The sequence below is a fragment of the Haliotis rubra genome, unplaced genomic scaffold (assembly GCF_003918875.1).
Source record: "Haliotis rubra isolate DU_JTF1 unplaced genomic scaffold, ASM391887v1 Scf44, whole genome shotgun sequence".
In the NCBI taxonomy this organism is placed as follows: Eukaryota; Metazoa; Mollusca; class Gastropoda; order Lepetellida; family Haliotidae; genus Haliotis; species Haliotis rubra.
The window spans coordinates 2730268-2754195 of NW_025767124.1; the positions used below are offsets into that span (position 1 = coordinate 2730268).

The 23928-nt window shown below is 39.6% G+C and overlaps 1 protein-coding gene and 1 long non-coding RNA gene across 2 annotated transcripts; one reads left to right on the forward strand and one right to left on the reverse strand.

Annotated features, from left to right (window-relative positions):
• Window positions 1–73: 73 nt before the first annotated feature.
• LOC124289386 (ubiquitin carboxyl-terminal hydrolase 36-like) lies at window positions 74–22434 on the reverse strand. Its single transcript, XM_046726007.1, is given in 19 exon segments — window positions 74–2784; window positions 4354–4443; window positions 4725–4843; window positions 5208–5366; window positions 5605–7119; window positions 7489–7573; window positions 8890–8985; window positions 9519–9644; window positions 10706–10796; window positions 11530–11607; window positions 12203–12285; window positions 12499–12569; window positions 13204–13271; window positions 13566–13668; window positions 14632–14695; window positions 14698–14744; window positions 15848–16075; window positions 20149–20463; window positions 22380–22434. Coding segments are annotated over 18 exon segments (3402 nt in total). The 5' UTR covers window positions 20402–20463; window positions 22380–22434; the 3' UTR covers window positions 74–2658.
• Window positions 3941–21802, forward strand: LOC124289390. The gene is made up of 4 exons (XR_006901682.1): window positions 3941–4158; window positions 8093–8097; window positions 13063–13067; window positions 21791–21802. It is a non-coding gene; the product is annotated as an uncharacterized LOC124289390 (long non-coding RNA).
• Window positions 22435–23928: the final 1494 nt, after the last annotated feature.

A 23928-nucleotide genomic window follows, 5' to 3' on the forward strand; every position in this document is an offset into this window, starting at 1 on the left:
CAATGACTGTAGCTACATGAAAAAAAGGTGTTCTTTAACCATTTTTTAGAAGTATATCTTTGGTACTATGTTCTTCACCATCACAGCTGCTGTTAACTTCATCTTTGCCTCAAATGTCATATATAGCAACCACTTCCTTGAAACAAGTAAGGGCATGGTGTGGACAGACTGAGAATCATAACTGGGGCTTGGCACTACCAAATGAAACATGTCTTAAGCACTGTTCCTGTTGCCAACTGATGTTCTCTGTAGATGTCTGTGGTGACAGACAATTTCATAATTCAATTCCACAATCACAATTTCAGTAGTATATACAAATGCTTCTGAATTCTGGAAAAGATTTCATCCCAACATACAATTCACAAATCTATAAAAGTCTTGTGAGAGTCAGAAAATTGCACTCTCTAATTAAGTAGATATCCAGGATTGTCATCTCGAGATAATAACCATGAAACATGAAACCGCTTTTTGTCAGAGGATTATGTTGTGATCTCCTGGTCAAAGTCAAAAACAAAACAAGTTTCAAGTCTCTACATGTGTACTTCAAGCAAATTACATGTATTTTCAACTACAGGTCTGTTTAAGACATTTTGAGGACGTGAAAGTTGGTTCTTTGAAGGAGTAAACAGGACCTAAAAAATTCTGAATTTTTAACATTAGACTTATGAAAAGGACCACTAAAATTGTGTGCCTAGTTAAGAGCCTTTGTACTTATTTGATGGCCAATTCATTTCCATGACCTTTAGGGTTTTGGTAAAACCCACTATGGAACCTTCAGTCTAGGGATCATGATATGAGCTAACTTGTATTCAAACACATGGCCAGCAGATCCCAGCAACAAAGGGACACAACCCTGTGCAGCAGGTTATATATAGCACCTTAGACCACTGCATCCCTATGCTTTCTGCTCACCAATGAATTTAAGAATGTAACAAAACCCAGATTCCAACCAAGTAAAAATGTTTGTCTGATCGACACAAAGTCCAATCAAAGCAGTATCACTCACAAGCTAGGCAAGGATCCATTTTGACAGAAGCTGATGCTCTCCCGACTACAAATGCTGACTAATATCACAAACAAGGGGACAAGTGATGAATGCTAACATCAAACTGTACAGCAATCAGTGGCATAAGGTGAAACGATACGGCAACACAGCATTCGTTTGTACAACAAAAAAAAACATGCAGTACTCTTAAACATTTCTATGTAAATTATAAAGTTTTCAAAATAGTATCTGGCATTAATTTCCGATGGGACACTTTCCTAATGTTTATGCGACATTCTTGGTAGTGATGAGAAAACCATGTGTTGTAACTGTTTCATGTACATGTATATTGGTACTGATGATATTGTTTCTGTGTGTCGTTATGACAACAAAATCAGTTGAATTTAATGTGGTTCGGCTGATTAATGCATAATGCATTACGGTTATCCTACAGCAAAGGAAAGGGGGATTTCATCTTTTATTAGTACATTAACACACCTCAAATGGTGATGCTGATGAGGTGCCCATGTGTCTTTCAAAATGAAAAACCTAAAGCAGAAAAATTAAAAAACTGATAATGCTGATCAGCCCAGAGGTTCTGAAGAAATTTTAGTTTAAAACCTGTACAGAATGGTTGAGCATCAAACACAAAAGCCCTTGCAATAAGATAACACCGTAAGTGTAAGGTGACCAAACAAAGATATTACGAACTTTATAGTTTATATATGTATTTTGGTGTATCAAGATGATTGATGTGAAAGTACTGTATCGTAACCCCTATATGCCACTTTAACTGGAGACTAACATCATCATGTAGACTACTACAGCAATCAGCTTCATGTGACGACAGCCTTCACATATTCTGTCTACACAAAACTTCAGCATCAAGACAAATGTGGAACGCAACATCGTTGACAAATACACACATGAAATGAAACAAAAATACAGGTGGTTTAAAGAGGGAAGGGTTACATAATTCTCATTTATCTTCATTTACATACATTTGCTACACTGGGTTTTTAACTTTTAGGTTTGGAGTAAAACATATAACAAATTATAAAAGAATCTGAAATCAAAAGGTAAAAACAAGTTCACAAACAGAACATGGAAGTATTTAAAATGCACATTATTTCAGCAAGTAACAAATAAAAAAATCAAATCTGTGCATTGTTAGATTTGTGACAAAAAAGGATTGCCTCATTAGAAATGTTCACAGCCATATGAACAATCCCTTCTGTTTTCTCACCTTGTAACAATTTCATCAAAATCTTTGTTCATTCAAGGGAATACAATGCTGAGATATTTGGTTTACAGACACACATACCTGTTTATCGTACCCAGCATAGCAAACATACAAACACAAACACGGAGTCAAAATTCAAGTTTGCTCAACCATGCTAGTTATGCCAATATTTCAAATTTGAAAATAGTAGTACCAAACATTTTGCAATAAATACTGTGACACATGATAAATATTATCACATATCATTTTCACAATTCTTTATACATCAAGTCAAAGAATGGAGCACAGAAAAAGAGTATAATTGCAGTGTCAAAGAATCTGAATTACCAACTTCTACTTGACTAAAACCTGAACACTCAATGTCATTTGTAGCCACTACAAAACTTTTCAACTGTTAGTTGCACAACATCCATGCAGCATCGTGGAGGAATCAATGTCTGTAGGCGTGACGATCCCGACTGTATGAATGGCTGTAGTGTCGGCCTGCATGATCGCCGTGGTGGTCATAGTTTCGATGCTGCGAGTGAGGTTGGCGATTGTCTGTGTTAAACCATGACTGCAATCAGACCAAGTCAATCATGACTCCATCCATAAATTGTCAAATTTATTTGATTATCAACAAAACAAAATATTAATTGACCACAAGGTGAGACATTTGATAATCTTTGTGACGAGTGAGCTGTATCGCAAAAGATTAATTTCAAATCACTGAGTCCCAGTTCACGGATCAAGCAAAGTCCAATTTGCCATGGGTCTTTGACATTTATCACTGATGCTGTGAGGATTCTCGGATTTGAACCCCAAATCAGCAAATTCTAAATGATGACCAAAATATCTGAACAGTCTGAACTGATTGTCAATTTGAAGAGTTCATTGGAGTAGCAATACTCAATTTGGCTTTAAATATTTTCAAATCACTGAAAGTCCAATATGCCATAGGTCTTAGACATTTGTCACTTTGGCACTAACACAAAGGGTCATTCTTGTGGGGATTATGAGTTTTGAGCAATTAGTAAATTCTAAATGACTAAAATGTGAGTTTAAATTCACTGTGACATATTTACAGACCCACGTCACAGACGTCACATAGCTGGAAAAGTGCTGAAATCGGTGATAAACACAGACATAAACCACTTAATATGGCTATTATGTTAGGAATTGATTGTCACGTTATGCAGGTTCAAATATTTGCTTATTACACACTACTGCACTCAGTAATATTCAAGTTATATGACAGTGGTCTATAAATCATGAATCCTCAGTCATTGAATATTGAACCTTGGAGCTTGCAATTATTAGTGTTTGTCATTTCTAGACCAATCTGCTGAAAAAAGAATTAGTTTAAATTTGTCATTCATCAGGTAAGATTTGATCTTCAGCAACCCATGCTTGTCGTAAGAGGCGACGATTAGGATAGGGTGGTCAGGCTTGCTGACTTGGTTGACACATGTCATCGTGTCCCAATTGGGTAGATCGATGCTCACACTGATGATCACTGGATTGTCTGGTGTTAATGATTATTTACAGATCGCCGACATATAGCTGGAATATTGCTGAGTGTGGCGTTAAACAACAAACATCCATATTACAGTGAACTGGACCAGATAATCCAATGTCTGCCATTATGAGCATCTATCTGCATATGCGGGATATGAAGCATCAAGACAGTTGGTGAACCTGAACACCCAATCCTGTCACAGGGGTGGAAATAACCCATTGTCCGAGTCCAGTGTTTTTTACTGTTGGGCAAGCAAATTTGTATATCACACTGTACCGGTGTCCAGTTGACTTTCCAATGTTAATTATGTTGTTTATTTAAAAAATTCAACACAAGAACGGCCGTATAGTGGAAAAATTTCAGGGCCAGTGATTTCACATGTGCCACTGTACCGGAGTACACTAGTAATTTTAAAGTTATTTCCACCCCTGTGTCAGTTGCCTTTCACGACAAGCATGCATTGCTGGAGACCAATTCTACTCTGGTTTTTCAATAGTTCATATGCTTATGAACCTTATCAAATGAAAAATAAGCACATCACAAGAACTACACTTTATTTAACACTACATCCCCTATCCATGCTGATAAACTGGGACAAGGTGCCAACTGTGACCCATTTAGTCATACCTTGCCTTTATTTCTGTCATCTTGCATCCGCTGGAAGGGGTTGCCAACAGGGTACAGCGGCTCAGGGTGGAGTTTCTTTACCTTCTTTGTCTGAACGAAACAAACACATCACATTTTAACTGGTTTCACCATTACTTTATATGTTAGAATATTGGAGGAAAACAAAGGTGGTACATTAATATGTTTTCCAGTTTAGAGGAACCTCAGAGCCTTGGTATTGTGCTGTAGCTGAGGATCCTAATCCTAGAGATATATCTGAAGCCTGGTTTAGGCCTGAATAAAGTTGTGTGTGATTATGTGATGCTTCCAGGAAATTACCACTTCGGCTGTGAGACTGGTTTCAGTTTAATGTACAAGAGAGCACTCCTTACTTTTCCCCTGTCAAGCTCATCATCGTCATCGTCTTTGTCCCAATATCGTTTGCGGTCCCGCTCTTTATCCCTCTCAGCTTGCTGGTCTAGTATACTTTGTTCTCCTTCCCACGACAATACTGCAATAGACAAACATCACTGTTACAGGCAGTTATCTAAGTCTTGAAATCTTGGCCAAATATTTTTTTATTTTGCCAAGAGTTGTTCACGTTACTTTCCTAAATTGAACAGGTACCACAAAATGTACCTTTACATGCATATAATACATGAAATGCTATATTAACAGTTCCATTTTTGTGTTTATGCAAGGACATGGTGGTGCAATATTTTGGAAAGTCAAGTCTCGTATCACCTCTTTCGTATTATTATTTGAACAGACATTTGCTGCAGATTGGAAGCTAAAATTCCAAGTACTGGAGATGAACTACTCCCCAGAATGTCTATGGGCTACACTAATGTTGACATGCCACTCCCAGGACTGACCTGAAGCTCCGTACGCTCTACTGGAGCACTGCTTCTCCAGCTCAGATGCCACTTTGGACGTCTTCGACCCATCCCAGAAGGTCCACTTGATCTTGCTGTCACCTTCCTGGGTCTTTTTCCCTCCTTCCTTCATATGCCAGTCCCATGGCTGGCTGGGAACTGTTGGAATGAAGATATATAGTTCAGAGAAGTGAGTGAGTATGGTTTCACACCGTTTTTAGCAATATTCCAGCAATATCACGGTGGGGGATACCAGAAATGGGCAGCGCTTCACACATTGTACCCATGTGAGGAATTGAACCAAGGTCTTCGGTGTGACAAGCGAAATGCTTTAACCACTAGGCTACCCCACCACCCCTATTGCACAAGAGAACCACAAATGCAGTAAATAACATACCTTCTTTGACACTTTGTTTGCAGTCCCCATTCTCTGCCGGCAGTGAGTCCTTGGTCTTCTCGACCCATTCATACTGATACTCCACCTCATCCGTCTCTCGATGTTTCTTCCTCGATTTGCTGTCTTCATCACTCGACCGATGCTTATGTTTCCTGTCTTTCTCAGAATCCTCCCGGTCTCGCTTGTGTTTGTGTTTTTTCTTCTTCTTGTGTTTTTTACTTGATGTCTCCGCAGAGCTGCTGCTCTCATTCATAAGTTCCTGGTACTTATACTCATGGTTCTTTTTATGTTTCTTATGTTTCTTATGCTTTTTGTGTACATGGACATCAGGTGTAGCCGACTCGGACAGCAGATGCTGCTTCTCGGACACATCTACATGGCTGCCATTTGCAATGGCTGAACTGGAAGGGCTTGAACTTGCAGTTGAGGACTTCCCATTGACAAAAATGTCATTCAAGTGATCACCATTTGTCTTTTTGTGTTCAATCTCATGGTTCAATCTGTCAACAGTACCCACCTCAGGAACAGAACACTTCTCAAGTTCAGTATCACATATCTGGTGGTCCTTCTCAATGTCATCTAACATGTCCCCATCACCACCTATATGGTTACTGACTTGAACCAACTCTCCCCTTTGTCCCATCCCGCCACCGTTGTCCCCGTCCCCCATCTCTCCCCCTTCAGGGATCACCGTCCAACCCACATGCTGTCTCTCTGGGACCTTGGCATACTGCAGCGCCTCGCTCTTATCAATCACATGCCACTCTGTGGTGGAGTTCACACTGTTTGTACTGGAGCAACTACCCACTGATGGACTGGGAGCCGTGTCCTGACTCTGTACATGCCAAGAGGAAGTGGCATTAATTTTGGAAGTAGGAGACGTAACACATGATAGAGAATTACTTTCACTGAAAGACCTTTTCACAGGAGTACTGTGTGATTTATTCAGTTTTAAAGTTAGGTCATGGGTGTTTGATTTAGGTGTGATTTCTCCTTTCTCTAAAGCAGTTTCCCTTTTAATAGCAGACTCCAACAGCTTAGAGTTCCCTGGCACTGACGTCGTGGCATTCAGCTTGCTGTCAAACACTATGCCATCGCCATCCTCGGCCTTCTGCACACTCTCATCCACCATAGTTTCAGCTGTCTTCTTTAAATTCAGTTTGGCTTTGTTTTCCTGATCTGAATCGGAATCCTCTCCATATGGAACAAGCTGAGACTTGGTTCTGGAACCACCATTAACTACTTTAGATTTGCCATCTGGAGATTTCTCCAAGGCTGTCACTTTCCCGTTCTTGATCTGCACAACAATTCTAGGCTTACCATCTCCAGTCCCTTCTTGAGGGTGAGACGGTTTGGCCAATGTTGGTCGTATACCAAAAGAAACCTTATCACGCTTTTCAGGCAAGGGTGTACCCATTGGTTTTGGCACAAGTTTTGGTGTTCGTTCAGGCGTGCTTGCACAAGTAATATTTTGTTTCCTAGCGACTGGGGTTCCAATATCTGTACTTGACTGGCCTGAATAATGGAAAAAGTATTTACTGACGATACCATAGTAAGTTTGTATCTTACAGTTAAATAAGCACTTAATCAGTTGTTGGATCTGACCAGCTCTTAACATCATAGCATGTCAGCTTTGCATTACGTATGGGATCGGAAAGGCACCAGAGACTAAATCCATATTTTTAAAAGAGCAACGTAACAATGTAAAACTTTGAAAGAATTCATAATGCAAAAGGCACCAATTAAGCTGATGGGTAATGCATCTGCAAAGGCTGTAATCACAACCACAAGGAAAGTAGTTGACACAATCACTGTGATCATAACCACTACCAAACTAGTTGACACAATCACTGTGATCATAATCACTTAATCTACCACACATACCTCCATGGGTGCCATTGACTGTCTTGAATCTTTGCTGATTATTCAGTGTGTGGTTAGCTGGCATTGTTGGGCCAATAAAACCAGTCTGGAAGGCAGGAAACACAGTTTTGGTAATAATCTAAACAGCTTCAATACTTATCTATGAAGGATAAATAACAAGAAGACAAAGTCATCAATATCCCCCGCAATGACAAAATACTCTTCATGATTATGTCTACGAGTTATGATTATGTCAAATATTTAGGTGTGTCTATAGAAAAGGGGAAGGAGAGTATTGAAAGCTTTTAGAGTTCTGCTCCAGAAAGGAGCACTATCACCAATTTCGGTCTAAGTCAAACTTGTTGCCATGGAAATGCCAAAAATATTTTATTCAGAAATCCAAAACTACCAAAAGGCACCAGTACACCACCAGATCTATGTATGTGCCAAGTTTGGTGAAGAAATATTGAACGGTTTTAGAGTTCTGCTCTGGAAAAGACAAATGTGCACGGACATACGGTACGATGCACGGACAGAGTCCATTTTAATGACCCCCGCAAAACCCGTTTCGGGGAATAAAAATGTGACTAATATGTAGTACTGTACATTAAGAGCATTTGCATAGTTACTGTTGCTTCTCTGGTTAAGTGAAGAGAATCTTTCAACCTTGTGTTTTCTATGCTGTTGTTAATAATATTATTACGGGTGCTTTGTAGTACTGTGCATAGAGCTCAGCTCACAAATCAGTTGAACTTAAGCAGTGTTGAGCGCGGAGAGTCCATGGATGGGTGACCATGTTTGGCAGCTTGATTCCTTAGAGTTTCTAGGACGTCAGTCCTGCCCCACAACGAAGTGCACATGACACATTTGGTGTCACCTTAGGCAAGTGAGTTTGTTCAAAATTTCCTCTGTTCACTCAGCAGAAAAAGGGTACCTGGTGGGATAAGTCATGTGCCTAATAACCTTCTAGCGCCTCACAGCTTGGGTTAGCCGGGGTAATAATAGTAGTGCTTTGAGCAAGATATTCATCCTGGAATGGCGCTATACAAGTGGACTATTATATTATGGCATGGACACCAAAAAATAGGAGCTTGTACCCATGCGGAGACTTCAAACAGGTACGTAGCCATGAGAAGCAAATGCTTTCTTTGACCACAAGGCTATCCCACCCCCCTCATAAGATGGAATGGCTTGAAGCTATACCAAAACTACATCTCATCGACTTATGTCAGTTCAAATGTTAACATTTCTAACACACCATGATACAGTATATATCACACCATGAAACTTGTTTCCCTTGAATACACAGTACCATCTCAAAAATACATACACATGAAATACAAAAGAGCAATGTCTTGTATGTTTAAATCCCACTAGAATCAGGGAACTGTAAGACTCTGTAAGGAAGTGAGATGACAGTACCTTGCTGGTCTGCTGTTGTCGAGGAGCGGCAGACCTGATGTAGAACAACAGATATGCTTCAGCATTGAACACCCGACTGCTGCTGACTTGATGAACCTGGACATAGTAAGTCACGACTCGAGTTAATCACAGAACGAGGAAAACCAGTCATAGGTTGCGCTATTTCTGTCATGATTTCAGTGAAAGGTGACAGTTTCAAAATAGCATGGCATATTCAGGCAATAAAGGCTTATCAGAGGAGTCACCACATCCCTACTTTACATATTTATCAGAAAAGCTTGAGTTACTCTGTGATATGTGCAGCTGTACTTTGTCTTTAAATGATTTTCTCAAGGAGGCAAAGAGTACAAGCTGTTGAAATGAACAAGTCCAGTTGCTTTAACACTTTGATAGCTGGTAAATTGGGCTCGTTCGAATAATACTATTCAATCAGATTTGTATTTTGTTCAGCAACAGGTGGTAAGGTAACACTAGTCCTAGCAGTTATCAGTGCAAACTTATTCCTGCTTAATTTCAGGAATATCTTTTGCAAATCTGTACAGAATTAAAAACATGAATCAGCAGAGAGAAGCACCATGCACGGTTTAATCATGAACATATTTGTGCAATAATACAGAGGAGCAACTTACTGTGGAGTCGTTCATGCAGTACCAGATCTGAGAAGGAGCTTTCACATAGCAGTAATAGTGCCCTGAGTTGCAGTGCAAGCCTGAGTGAACCAGTACTGCGTACAAGTGGTACATCACGGCTTCACCCTGGGGACAAACACATACATATATACCCACACAGGCATGACATAATGAAGGAAAACCAGGGATAGTCTATGGATAGTCAACTTCTTTATTGCAATGAGTGCGAGTTTCGGTGTAGGTACTAACACCGTTATCAAGCATAATGGCATGTCAAATTATCTACAGCAATATGAACGAGAAAGATACAAGATTGTATTTGTGAACTTCATTTCAGTAGTATATATTCCAGCTAAACCACTGCAGCCTGTCAATATCCGGGTTAGAATTGGTCTTCAGCAACCCATGCTTGTCGAAAGATGCAACTAACGGGATAAGGTGGTTAGGCCTAAAATAAAAAAATATGTTGTGGTTCTGATTACCCAACTGACCCTTGAATTCTAGTCCCAACCATGTTTTTTTTTTAAGCGGAATGAATAAAATAAGCTTTCAGATACCATTGTTTTTCCCCGGCACCAACAGATATATGTCATTCTGATACAGAAAGTCGATATGATGGCCGCAAGCTTGATTGAATAAACAATTGCACATTGATAAATGTGTTATTAGTTTGTACTTTACTTCTAAAGAAAATATGTAAAAGAAAATATTCCGACCTACCTACCCTAAATTTTTAAGAGGTGTAATCGGAACCACAACATTTTTTTATTTAGCCTTAGACTTGCTGACTAGTTTGACACATGTCATCTTATCTCAGTTGCGTAGATCGATTCTCATGCTGTTGATCACAGTATTGTCTGGTCTGGACAGACCGCCACCATATAGCTGGAATATTGCTGAGTGTGGCATTAAACAACAAACAAACAAACAGACACTGCAACCTGACAAAAATCTGGACCAGACAATCCAGTGGTTGACAACACGATACAAAGACAATGAGTCAGCCATACCACACTGCAATCGCTCAGTATTTATTTAACAGGCTCTTCTTACACATTGGCATTATCTGCATCAGCAAAACTTCAGATTTACAACATTTTCTAATTAAGCCCGTAAACACCTTTTTTGGAAAAGGATTTCTCCTTTTGATGCCGTCTTCAGTAATAATCTGTGCAACTTTCTCTTACCTGCTCACTGCTCATGTATGGCCGAATGTTGAGTTTATCAGGAAAGTGGATGTGTCGACTCACTTTCCCCATCAAACGGTTATAGTCAAACCTGGAGCAAATATCAAATGTGGTGGCACATTCTAGGACACTAATGGTCAATAACAATAACACATGGTCATTTAGATGATATGGCTTCTAATGACATGATGGTTCAACAAGAAGACATGGTCATCAATATCCCCCACCACCTGTTCTGTTCCTCATATTGACAACTATTCATTCTTCCTACAAATAGCGATACATAAGCTGTTAAATGAGAAAAGGTTTCTGCCAAAATCTGTCCCCATTGGGGATAACGTGCACAACAAGAGTCATCAGAAGATGACATATCCCCAGCCCCACATATTTGAAAGAACAAATCATCTGACAGTTACTTAAAGTCCAGCTTGATGTCTTTTTAGACTAAGTCCAAATCGTTTCCATGGAAATCATGAAAAATATAAATGCCAAAAATGTGTAAATAGCAAAAGGCACCACTTCAAGATCTGTCTCATAAATCTGCCAAGTTCTGTTGAAAGATATTAAACGGTTTTCGAGTTGTGCTCCGGAAACGAAGCCCATCCCTCCCTTTTGAGACTAAGTCCTAATCATTTCCATGGAAACCAGGAAAAATTGGGGGAAAAGAAGAGAGAGGGAGAGGATGAAGAGAAGAGAGAAAAAGAAGAGAGAAAAGGAGGAAAAGAGAAACACCACAAATGGGCTTCTCACACATTGTACCCATGTGGTAAAACAAAATAGAACAGACACTGGATCATGAAAAGACATGTTCTGAATCAACTTACCTTTTAAGCTGGACTGTGAGTACATTCGGTGCTTTGTGGATTGAAAACCTCTTGTGAGCAGAAACTTTCTGCTTGCACCTGAAAGAGTCAAATTTGTAACCATCTTGTGTCAAACAGCGGTCATCTCACACTACCCTGCACCATAAGAGTCAGTGAGTGAGTGAGTTTAGTTTTATGCTGCTTTTAGCAATATTCCAGCTGGGGACACCAGTAATGGGCTTCACACATTGTACCCATGTGCTTCGGAATCGAACCTAGGTCTTCGGTGTGACGAGCGAACGCTACAACCACAAGACTTCCAAACCACCCCTGCACCATCAGACATTAAATACTTTCATGAATATGATCACAAGCGTTGCATATGATGCAAAGATCATAAAACCCATTTCAATGATTTAGTTGAGATTTGTATGAAATTTTAGTTAGAAATGCATATCAGGATAATTTGGGCAATCCCAAAGTGAAACAGCTCAGCCGGTCTCCACTTTTTTGAAACTGAGTATAAATAATCGGTTCCAGTCTGCGATTCAAACACAGAATCAACAGTTACTGAGAGAGGTAACTATAGATAGTGAATTACTGAACATTAGAGGACTGGGCAACTTACAGTAATCTGTTTCAATGCTCTGAGTACTAACAGCTTTGAACAAAACAACAACATAAGGATCGGTACCTTGGGCACATATAGGCATTGTCATTATCCAGCGTCTCGTGATGCACAAATCTCTCAAATGCCTTTTCAACACTCTGCACATTCTGAAACAACAATCACACAGCTCAAATCATAGTCAATCAACATGTTAGAAGATGACATGCAAGTGGTCCTTGGTTCAAATGGTTTTACAGGTAATGTAATGTCGATAATGGGTTGTATTACGTAGTTCAACGATATTCCAGAAATATCATGGGTAATTACTACTTTTAGCATCTACATGTCGCTACACTGATAGAAACACTCAAACTACGCACCTTAATATCCAAACTGATGTCCAGAAATGGATCAAATGTGTTCGACTTTTCTTTACATCTGAGGCACTGAACTGAAAAATGAAATAGAGAATCAATATTACTGTGCATTGTTTGTTGCTGGAGATCACATCCGGCAATATGCCAGCTTTACAACAGGCTATAAATAATGAAGTCTGGACCAGATAATTCAGTGAACTCTTATCAAGAACTGCATCCCCATGGCCAGGATACGATGACAGGTAATCAAACCAGGTTGCAGAGTCCAACGACAACTTTCCATCAAGTTACCTTTTGCAAATTCAATCAAGTACTGGGGAGATCAATATTCAATATTAATATTACTGCAACATACAAGTTGGGAAGGTCATTTTGAAACTATGTGGGCAATAGGTATTTGTTTAACGCTGCACTCAGTAATATTCCAGCGCTTTGGTGGAGGTCTGTGAATGATTGAGCCTGGACCAGACAATCCAGTGATCAACATCATGAGCATCATTCTACACATGTGTCAACCAAGGCAGCAAGCCAGACCACCTGATCCTGTTAGTCACCTCTTATCACAAGCATGGGTTGCTGGATCTCCACGGGTGGAAAATAAACACAGATCTACTTAAGAACTAAGGCCTAATCACTCAGATTTCCTGGATGTTATGGTGAGACTTAATCTATTGACATCACTTTTACTTTGTCATCATGGTTACCTACCCTGACTTCGAAGGTAACCTCCAAAAATCTGGTTTATCACGGTGGTTTCTTTGCTAAATTTGTCCAGTCTAAAATTGAAAAAAAGAGAGATGTTTTAAATACAATAGTGCTGACATGACCGAATTTTAATTGATCTAAAAAAGATGGCTCATAGGACAGGCATGAGTACTGGGACCTATTCTGCCCTTGAACTAACATAGGGATGCCTGTTAAAACATGCTTATGGAAATACTCATAACATAGACTTTAATTTCACTAACATGAAGAAATAACAATGTTTTTGAAAGGCTCTGAAACCAGCCAATCAAGCATAATTTAGAAACACTTTAAAACCAAAAGAACAACAAAAGATCAATACTCACTTGGAATGGCCATTGAGACAGGCCTTCTGCAAACCATCCACAACATAGCGAAGGAATTCATGAGCATCCTCCTGTCTTCCCCAGTGCATATGTTTTGCAATCACTGAAACAAATATTGATTTGTTTCAAATTCAGTTGAGACAAGAATCAAACTAACATAACCAAGGTAACTATGTAAAACTTCCAAATGTTGGTAATGTTGATGCCCACTACCAAGTATAATCCTACTCTCACTTGTTAATCTCAAAAGCAGGCTATGTACTATAATCCATTTCCAGTCCATATCTGTAATAGTGACATGCTCAATGTTGATGATCATGACCACTACACTGTCTATAACAAAATATTAGGCTAATGTCAAAGGTGGGTTTCAAGCGACTTGAAAGAACCAGGCTATGACCAAACCATGGCTTCTGAGAGTTCTAGGGCTTCTGTCCTGCCCAACCCAACACTAAACACTGTGCAAATGACTTTGTTCACAATATGCCACTGTTCACCTGCAGAATGAACCAGGGAAATATACTGGGGTATGTGAGGTTAGGTCAGGTGAAAACGGGTTTAATGTCGCACTTAAGAATATTTCGCTCATATGACAACGTGCATGCGTGTGTATGTGTGGCTGCTTGTACTAGCCCAGACTTAAGGTGGTTTTAAAGTATGAGCTCACTGAGATACCATGCCGCAGTTAAGCATGAGTACCCCACTCAGACACATTATACTGACTCCGAGCCGACCAGTCCTTGTTGTACCCATTAATGCCGAGCACCAGGCAGGGACCAACAAGTACCACATTTTAACGTCTTCTGGTATGACGTGGCCGGGGGTCGAACACGCGACCTTCCACTCTAACCACTACACCATGGAGGCGGTGTCAACGAAATATATTCAACACTTGGAGACTCATTACATTACAGCAGCAAATTACAAGGAACCACTTAAATTCTAACACTCCACATATCTTGTAGACATGCATGTGTAGTGGCAGCATCTCATGCGAAGAGAGGAATCGTTATTACACGTAACCCATGGGTGAGAGGGTTGCCATGAAATGGTAACACTATCTTACATTTCAGCTTCTGTAGAATAGACTGAGGCTTGATAGCATGACCAGCATTCTCAAAACATCTCCGTGTATATGCCGCTGTAGTTCACACACCATACAGAAACCAGCCTGCTTACCTGAAATGCAATACATGAATACATGGATAATGAATAATGAATACATGGATTTTACAAGACTTAGGTTTGGGAATTTGAACAGTATTCCAGTCACATCCTGGCCTTTCAGCTTCAAGCGGAGTAAAAGCACAGACTAACTTTGATGAAATCCACGGGTATGGTACTATTTAAAGAAACCTAAACCATAGTCAGGGTGAATCTGACATCCAACAAATGATCATATGTCCTTGGCACAAGGGACACAACTACACACAATCAAATCGTAGCTGCCTCTGATACCCATTATCAATCATTAACAGAACTTTGATGCAGTTATTGACACCTTAAACCATCGAACAAAATGCAGTTGGAATCAATATTCTAAAATTGGGAACATTTTTAACAATGCATTTCCACCTGTTTTGTTTGTAAAATAAAATCTAAAGAATAATGACATTAGATATGCAAATTGCAACTCCACACAATTAGACCATTGTTAAACAATGATCCGAGGACATGCCATTACAAGTCACCTTTCACAAACTTTGAGCGACCATTGAAATGAGTGAGTGAGTTTAGTTTTAGCCGCACTCAGCAATATTCCAGCTATATGGCTGCAGTCTGTAAATAATCGAGTCTGGACCAGACAATCCAGTGTTCAACACCTTGAGCATCGATCTGCGCAACTGGGAACTGATGACATGTGTCAACCAAGTCAGCGAGCCTGACCACCCGATCCCGTTAGTCACCTCTTATGACAAGCATGGGTTACTGAAGATCAATATTCTAACCTGGACCTTCACGGGTCCCATTGAAATGACAAACGAAGTTGACATTAGACAATCAGAATGCAGATTTCTCAACTTTTTGGCACCAGTTTCAAATTAATGACTTCTATTTTAGAACATTATAGAATGTATAATAGATCAAATGAGTGAGTGGGTGGGTATGGTTTTACACTGCTTTTAAATATATTTCAGGGGACACCATGAGATTAAATGGCATTACTTCATATGGGCTATTAAAGTTTTAAGGTCAAGGTAAAGTCCCTTCTTTTACACATTTATGCCACTGAAGATCTAATTCTTACACGACTGCGCACAACATAATTTCTGGGCACTTACAGGAGGTGATGTGGTCATCAGTGAGGCAGTAGTTGACCAGAGGTGCAGTGTAGGTCAGACACTGCAGGGTGGAGTTGAGGAAGCATGTGTTGCCCATGTTGACGAGCCCCGATCCAATCTTCTGAACACGCCGCCATTCCAACTTGACCCGTTCCTCTGGGTATAGCACCACTTTGGGGACAGGCAAACCATCCTCGCCTTCCCTTTGACTTGCAACATTCATCTTTCCTAAAGTCCATTTAAAATTAAAGCAATGTGATACATTCACAAAGTACAAGAAAGTCACAAAAAGTGGTCAAGACTTTGATTTCAAATCAAGAACATGATGAAGGCTTCATCAGCATACCATCCATACAGAACAGATCAATATTTGCACTTTTTGGGAGTTAAGGTTAACCCCAAACCTTAAAAGGAGCCCCAGATCAATATTTGCACTTTTTCCCCAAACCTTAACGACCAAACCTCTATTTGAGCAATTTACTATTCTTTGAAGTTTTTATGAGAAATCAGGATTGATAATTGAAAATTACAGTACATTCCTACAAGAATGGTAACGGATCAATTTTGTGTTGTTCATTAGGGATGAATGAATCAACTATAGGGTGAATATGACACATATCCTGAGTGAGTGGGCGAGGTTAGGTTTACGCCACTTTTAACAATACTTTACCAATATCATGGTGGGGGGAGACAAGACAAGGGCTACATATCCTGAATATTGGGTACCAAACATTATAACAAGTCACCTGTTGATGCGTTATTCATTACATTCAGTGAAACAAAAACAAAATTGATTGTTTGACAAGGGTTTGACCAGTATGACAATGTTAATTTATCATGACAATTACCAGTGACAACAGTGCTATCAAACTGAATATATCAGAGTGCTGACTATAATGGTGCCTGGCTTGGATATATTCCATTTTACATATCTCACTTTGACAATAACAGCCAAATTTAATTAAAACACTCCTTTGTACAAAATTCATGACTATTCCATTTCAATGATTGCAAATAATGAATTTAAATCATGAAAGGATTCTGGTCGATTTATGCTATTCACAAGTGAATGGTAACAGCCCTATTTTTCATGATTTGAATGTCAAGCATATTAATCATGTATTCGTCCTAAAAACAACCTCAGCTGGAGCTGCTATCAATTTGATGAATGCAGGGGTGAGGGAGACAACAATGTTTTACATCGCTTTTAGCAATACTCCTGCAACATCATGATAGGGAACACCAGAACTGGGGTGAATGTAGGATAAAACAAGTGTAGAAATAAGTTTTAGCATCAAGTGAGTGAGTGAGTTTAGTTTTACGCCACTTTTAGCAATATTCCAGCAATATCACGGCGGGGGACACCAGAAATGGGCTTCACACATTGTACCCACGGGGGGAATCGAACCCGGGTCTTCGGTATGACGAGCGAACACTTTAACCACTAGGCTACCCTACCGCCCTTTTAGCATCAAGAAAGTTTAAACATTTCATTGTTTTATTCGAAGATCAATACATGATTTATCTTTTTCATTTTGAATGACTCCCCAGCCATTTATACCAAAGAGTATTAAATGAAGAAAGTTACCATCTGATCACACGCAAGACACAGAAAATTGGCATGTTTCATGTCTTCACGGCATTGAACACTGTCGACCTGAGGTCGTTGATAGAGTATATATGAAGTTAAACCTTTAACATTATTGTTATCACGAGTGCCCCTGACATTTATGCATAATTCTACATCCTGTTGAACAAACTGAAAAACCACCCCACAGGGATTCAAACAGAGTTCATACTGGTTGATACTTTATTATGCAACATAAATCAATATTCACTTGGCCTGGTGATACAGAGAACGAAAGCAAAACACTACCAGGAAGTGAAGAAGAAACAAAAACATGCTGAATATCCAAGCATGTTCCTGATAACCACAACATAAAGCACTGATTATGAATAGAACAATTTTTCCCATGTATACTAGGCACATAAAGAAACTGTGCATACACAAATTTAAAATCTAAATTTATCAAACCTGTGTAGACACATAAGGATTTAAACTCAGAGATTAATGACATGTATCCAACATGCATGCACGTGCCACGTTCTGTGACGTCAGTGGGTTCGTCCTTGAGACATGCAATACGTTGTTGCACGTACAGTCCGGGAAAGAGAAACAGAGCAAATGAATGCCACACAACACTGTCACTTTGGAAAGCTCAACCCATGCCCTTGCGATCGTTCAAAAAATTAAACGGCTATTGAAACGCATAGCATGCCAAGGCTCACGTCTGCACAACGTCATGAGGCCATTGGGATGGTCCATGGGGGATTGTCTCAACGACAAGTGGCTGCACATTTCCACTGCCACCGGAACACCATTTCTGCACTGGTGAGACGCTACAGGAACACAAATGACGTCATCGATCGGCCATGTTCTGGACGTCCACGTGTAACAACGCCAAGACAGGACATATGGAAAAGGGTGACCCCTCTCCGCCACAGGTTTCAGACTGCAGTGATGACTGCCCGAACCATCCCAGGACTTCGCCGTATCCACCCCAACACAGTTCGACAACGTTTACGTCATCAGACCACGACGTCCTGCCATACGGCCTATCCTGACACGTCATCGACAAGCTCGCCGAATGTGGTGCCGAAATCATGTCCGCAGACCCTTGTTTTGGTGGTGAAATGTTGTTTTTACAGATGAGTCCAGGTTAAACATTTCCCATAGTGATGGACGTCAACGTGCCTATAGACGCGTGGGAGAACGTTATGCACAGGCATGTGTCATGGAGAGGAATCGCTTTGGTGGTGGTTCAGTGATGATTTGGGGTGGAATAACAGCACGCCAAAGAACTCCTTTGGTGATTGTTCAGGGCAACTTAACTGGTGTGGGCTACAGGGATCAGATTCTTCGACCTGTGGCAATTCCTGTTCTGCAACGTCATGGCCCTGGGTTAACATTCCAACAGGACAATGCCCGCCCTCATACGGCAAGGGTTGCTATGGATTTTTTGCAACACCACAACGTTGACTTACTGCCTTGGCCTGCAAATTCACCGGATCTCTCCCGATAGAGCATGTTTGGGACGAGATGGATCGACGCTCACGCTGTCTTCCTCATCTGCCAGATAACGTCCTTGACCTTGCAACAGAACTTGAGTGAATCTGGCGTGACATCCCACAAGCCTTCCTTGCACGTTTGATAGGCTCTATGCGTCGTCGATGCACTGCTGTTCTCAATGCCGATGGTGGACATACCCGCTATTGAGCTTGTGACATGGTCGTTTGACCCCTGTCCCGCTTGTGGACTCGTGACGTCATTGTGATTGACTTTTCAATTGAAATTCTCCCGACTTGTTATGGTCTCATGATCCCTCCATTAAAGTTTATATGTACCTTTGACATTGTTATCGTACTTATCAACTGGGTTAATATTTTGACAATGCACAGTTTCTTTATGTGGCTAGTATATTTACAAACACAACTTAATACTTTACACAATATCATAGAACAGGTTGAATAATCCAAATGTTTAAATGTTCTGCAATATTTGCATGAAACTTGACGTTTAACACATGTTACATGCACAGATATGATATAATATGCTCAAAAATTACCTCAGTAGCAAACAATATCTGAGGCACAATCCATGGCATGGGGTTCAATGCTTACAATATAACCTGCTTATCTTTGTTAACTATTTCAACTATATTGGTTAAACCTAGTGAGTGAGTATGGTTTTATGCCGCTTTTAGCAATATTCCAGCAATATCACCCGAAATGGGCTTCACGTTAAACCTAAGAAGGACCATGGGGTATGCTCCATATATACAGTATCCGATGTATGTAGTGTGACAATGGTCAATTAACGCATGATCAAGGGCTGCTAACTAACTTCTACACCAATCTGTATGTAATCTTAGTGCCCCCTACTTAAAATTTATTTTTCCACGACAGTTTGCATTCTTGTGTATATTACAGATTTCTTTGGAGAAAAAGCCACAATGACGAAGGTGTACGTAAATTCCGATTATTTACAGTTGAAAATGTTTTAGTTCTTGATCTAAAAAAAATGTCTTGTCTTCATATTTAGATCTAAAGGGTCTTAACTTTCTAAGCTCCAACATGCTAAGTGCATATTACACAAATGTAGTACTTGCATCAAGAGATGCCTAACTGGTAAAACTATTAACATATGAGAACAAACAGATACAGGGGGTCTATTTTGTCATGAAAACGGATAAGGGTAGGTCTTACTGTGCAAGTTGTATGAAAATTGAATGTCAACTTACCATTCCCTTTTTCTGCCCCAGTACCACTACCTGGTGTGTAGCTCTGGGATGGGTTGAGGGGGATGTACTTGGATCTGAGGGAGTCTATCTGCAGTGAGTAGGGTCGGTCTGCTGGGTGGAAGTCCACCTTGTGTAGCAGCACTCTCTTGGCAGAAGAGACCAGCTGCTTGTCGATGCCGTTCCCTGTTATCAAGGAGGCCTTCAGCGTCTCGTCTACTGCCGAGTCAATGTTCTCGAGAGCACTAGCTGGCATAGCATTGGTTCATCTACAACGACCAGTGAGATAACCAATCACCATTTAACTCCACAGTAGGCCTAAAAAATAAAGGTCATGGTTGTAAGAAACCATATGCTGTGGTGTCAGTGACAACACTAGTCCACCTTGTTCAACAAGGATGAGTTATTTAACATGATAAACATTTCAAAAGCATCAACATCATGATCATAATAACCATTTTCAGTGCCTAAATAAAATCATATCCTCATAGAAGGCAAAGATTGTTGGTCAGAACTTCCCATGAGCTATGTAAAATGTCTTCCTCTCTTTCAAATGTTTATCCCATTGAAAAGCGAAATAGTGAATGACTTTGACAGAATCATACAGCCCTTAACAGTTGTTTGGAAGGTAAGAGTTCCTCCCGTTCCCCCATCCCAAATAATATGTATAAATATTCTAGAATTATAAACAAAACTTAACACAACAATTACTAGAGAACTCACAAAATGATTAAAAGTCCAAAATTTAAGTTAGGGCTAGGTTTAGGGTTAGGTTTAGAGTTGGGGGAACGGAAGGAACTCTTTCCGTTTGGAATATCTTTTGTTACACTTTTCAAGGTTGCATGGTTGGAAAACAACCTCAGACTGTCCCTTTCCTGATTTGGAGAGCGACATGTTAATTGACTGGATGAAATGCTGTCCTTACATGACCCGAAATGCAATACCCAGATTATTAATTAGTGGCAGCTTGAAATATGATCTGATTTTAATGTGTTTGATAATAGCAACTCTGGAATTCAAACCAATGACAATCAAATCCTCTTGTGCCTAAGCCCCTGACAATGACAATAATGTGAAAAACATCATTTAATATTTCTTCTACATTGTTAATGTTATGTTCATATAGTTAAAACCGTTGAGGCTGCATATTGTTTTGAGAGAAATATTTTCAGGGAACATATGTACTGGGTAATCATGATTATGGAAAGTTAACAATTAAAATAAGATTAATGCTGATATTTTATAAGGAAAAGCATGTGACTTATTTCCACCATATCTTGAAGGTTACCAAACATTCAATCATCCTTCAATCATGCACAGAATCACTGCATAAACATGTGACAACTTTTCCAGCATGGCCTGTCAACACTACTGCCAGCAAATGTGTTCAAATAGCTAACTTTAAATGCAATTACTTATGAAAAGGAAATAAGACATCTATCTGTGCCTCACATCCTAATGTATCTTGTTAACCATGGATATATCTGCTGTATATCATATATTCTTTATGAATATGATCCAGATCCAAATATGTCAGCACATATTTTGGAAATGTTAAAAAGGCTGTTTTCAACATTCTATTTTCTGCTTTTGATTCAGTAATGCATCCTTGATACACACTAAAACATAGATAAAACGGATTCAGAAGTGAACAAGAAATCAATGTACACTTTGAATCAGTGAACATGATGAATGGAGTAATCATTTCTAAAGGTTTCAGATTTAGCTAGACATGCTTAATTAAAATATGCATTTTCACTTCCAAAACGATACTGAATGGTATTATTGTAGCATCATGCGATGTCTGCTCACCTTTTGCTTACAAAGATTGAATTGTTTAATCGAAGCGTATCGTGTGTTGTTTCGTGTGTTTAATATGATGATAGACTTGAGACGACCATGTGATTATTCAAACGTCAAACTATAACCTCGGGAAATTTCCATTGGCTCTAAATCCAAACACAATAATATCTACACATTCCTGAATTAGATCATATTTATTCACTAACAGAGCTTAAAATCGCTGAACATCTTCAATTTCGATTTCTTATCGGGCGACATGTATGAAAAGCATGCGGTGGAAGGCATGGAATTCACATTGTTTGTGCGCCGGCCGCAAGAAGTAAACAAGTAAATCGGGATAGAAATTGTCATTCACTGTGGATATATAGGTGTATCTGATTCATTTAAAAACTGAAATACCAATGTCTAGTAGCAATAGCTTCGTGTTTTACCTGAAAATACTTCCGAGTGTCGAAAAATAATCTTCTTTCGAATGTTGCATACGGGTTTTGCCACGATATGACGTCTTCCGGTTCCGGACATGCGCATTATCAAGTTCCGTAAAAGTACTTGATTTCAGAAACGGCGTTCTGAGTTTTCGAGGGTGCTTTAGTTTCGGGGATATCAAACTTTTATTATGATGACATTGGTTTCGAACAATGCGAAAGCAATCTGCTTTAGAACATTGAGATATGTGTCTTTAAATCGTTTAAAAAAGTCATGTTTTTCCACGCAAAAGGCAGCTGGCCCTGAACCAGTAGTCAAATGTTGTTCACAAAATGTGCTTCCAAACGGTTTCAGGTGGAACTGTAAGATATCGCCCGTAAGTGTAGGATGTTTATGGTGGCAAAGGAAATGGCATCTATCAATTGAAAAACCAAGTAATCGACCTTTCTCGACAGGCAGAGTTTTGCTTCAAGAAATTACTCAAACTGAACTAAAAAGGGCAATGGAAGGTTTAACAGATAAATTCATGGAAGCAAGAGAATTACTTTCAGATGCTGTGAGTATTTTAGTCATTACCACTAACCACTAGAATATATGGGAACAAAATTTGAAACATGGTTTGAGGTGATTTTTGTAAAGTTTATGACATAAATAAAAGTCTAAAGCTAGCTGGCTGTTCTAAAGAATTGGTCTTCAGTAACCCATGCTTGTCGTAAGAGGCAACTAACGGGATTGGGTGGTCAAGCCCGCTGACTCGGTTAACAAGTCATTGTATCCCAGTTGTGTAGTAGGATGCTCATGCCGTTGATCACTGGATTGTCTGGACCAGACTCGATTACCGGTATTTACAGACTGCCACCATATAGGTGGAATATTGCTGAGTGTGGCATTAAACAACAATCAATCAAATCCAAATATGTGCCTTGGAAATCAGTGATAACATTTTTGTGTACCTGTGGGACCAAGATAATGTGTCGCCAAGTAGTATAAGCTTTTAAGAGTACACCGAGATGGATCAGGTGGCTATGCTTGTTGACTTGACTGTATGCTTGCTTTGCTCCACAGCAACATGTCATTGCTCATGATATCACTCACGTGTTGTATGAACGAAACTGGATTATTTCCAGACGACTGCGACATATAGCTGAAATATTCCTGACAGCAACATGAAATCAAGCATCTGGCATAGTCTGATACTAATAACTATTCCAAGGTCTGAAAGAAAAGTATTTTTTATGAGGTACTTATAGATCAAGTAGAGGTTGCATAGTTTTAAGGGACCCATGATTTAATGTGCAAAAACATCACCAGCAGCTGAAGGTAGATCACCATACTAGGAAACATAATGGGGACTTAAGTACTTTTCCTTCCCATCATGGACCCTAGCATGGATTTTTCAACCTCAGATTCTTCCAGATTACTCATCTTTGAAAGATGTTTTTTTTCTGTGAAAGAAGGAGCCATACTAATTATTTGTTTAGGGACATCTAGTGAACAATTCTTGTGTGGAGAAGAGTACAACCTGAGGAGTAATAACATGTCTCCATATTTTTT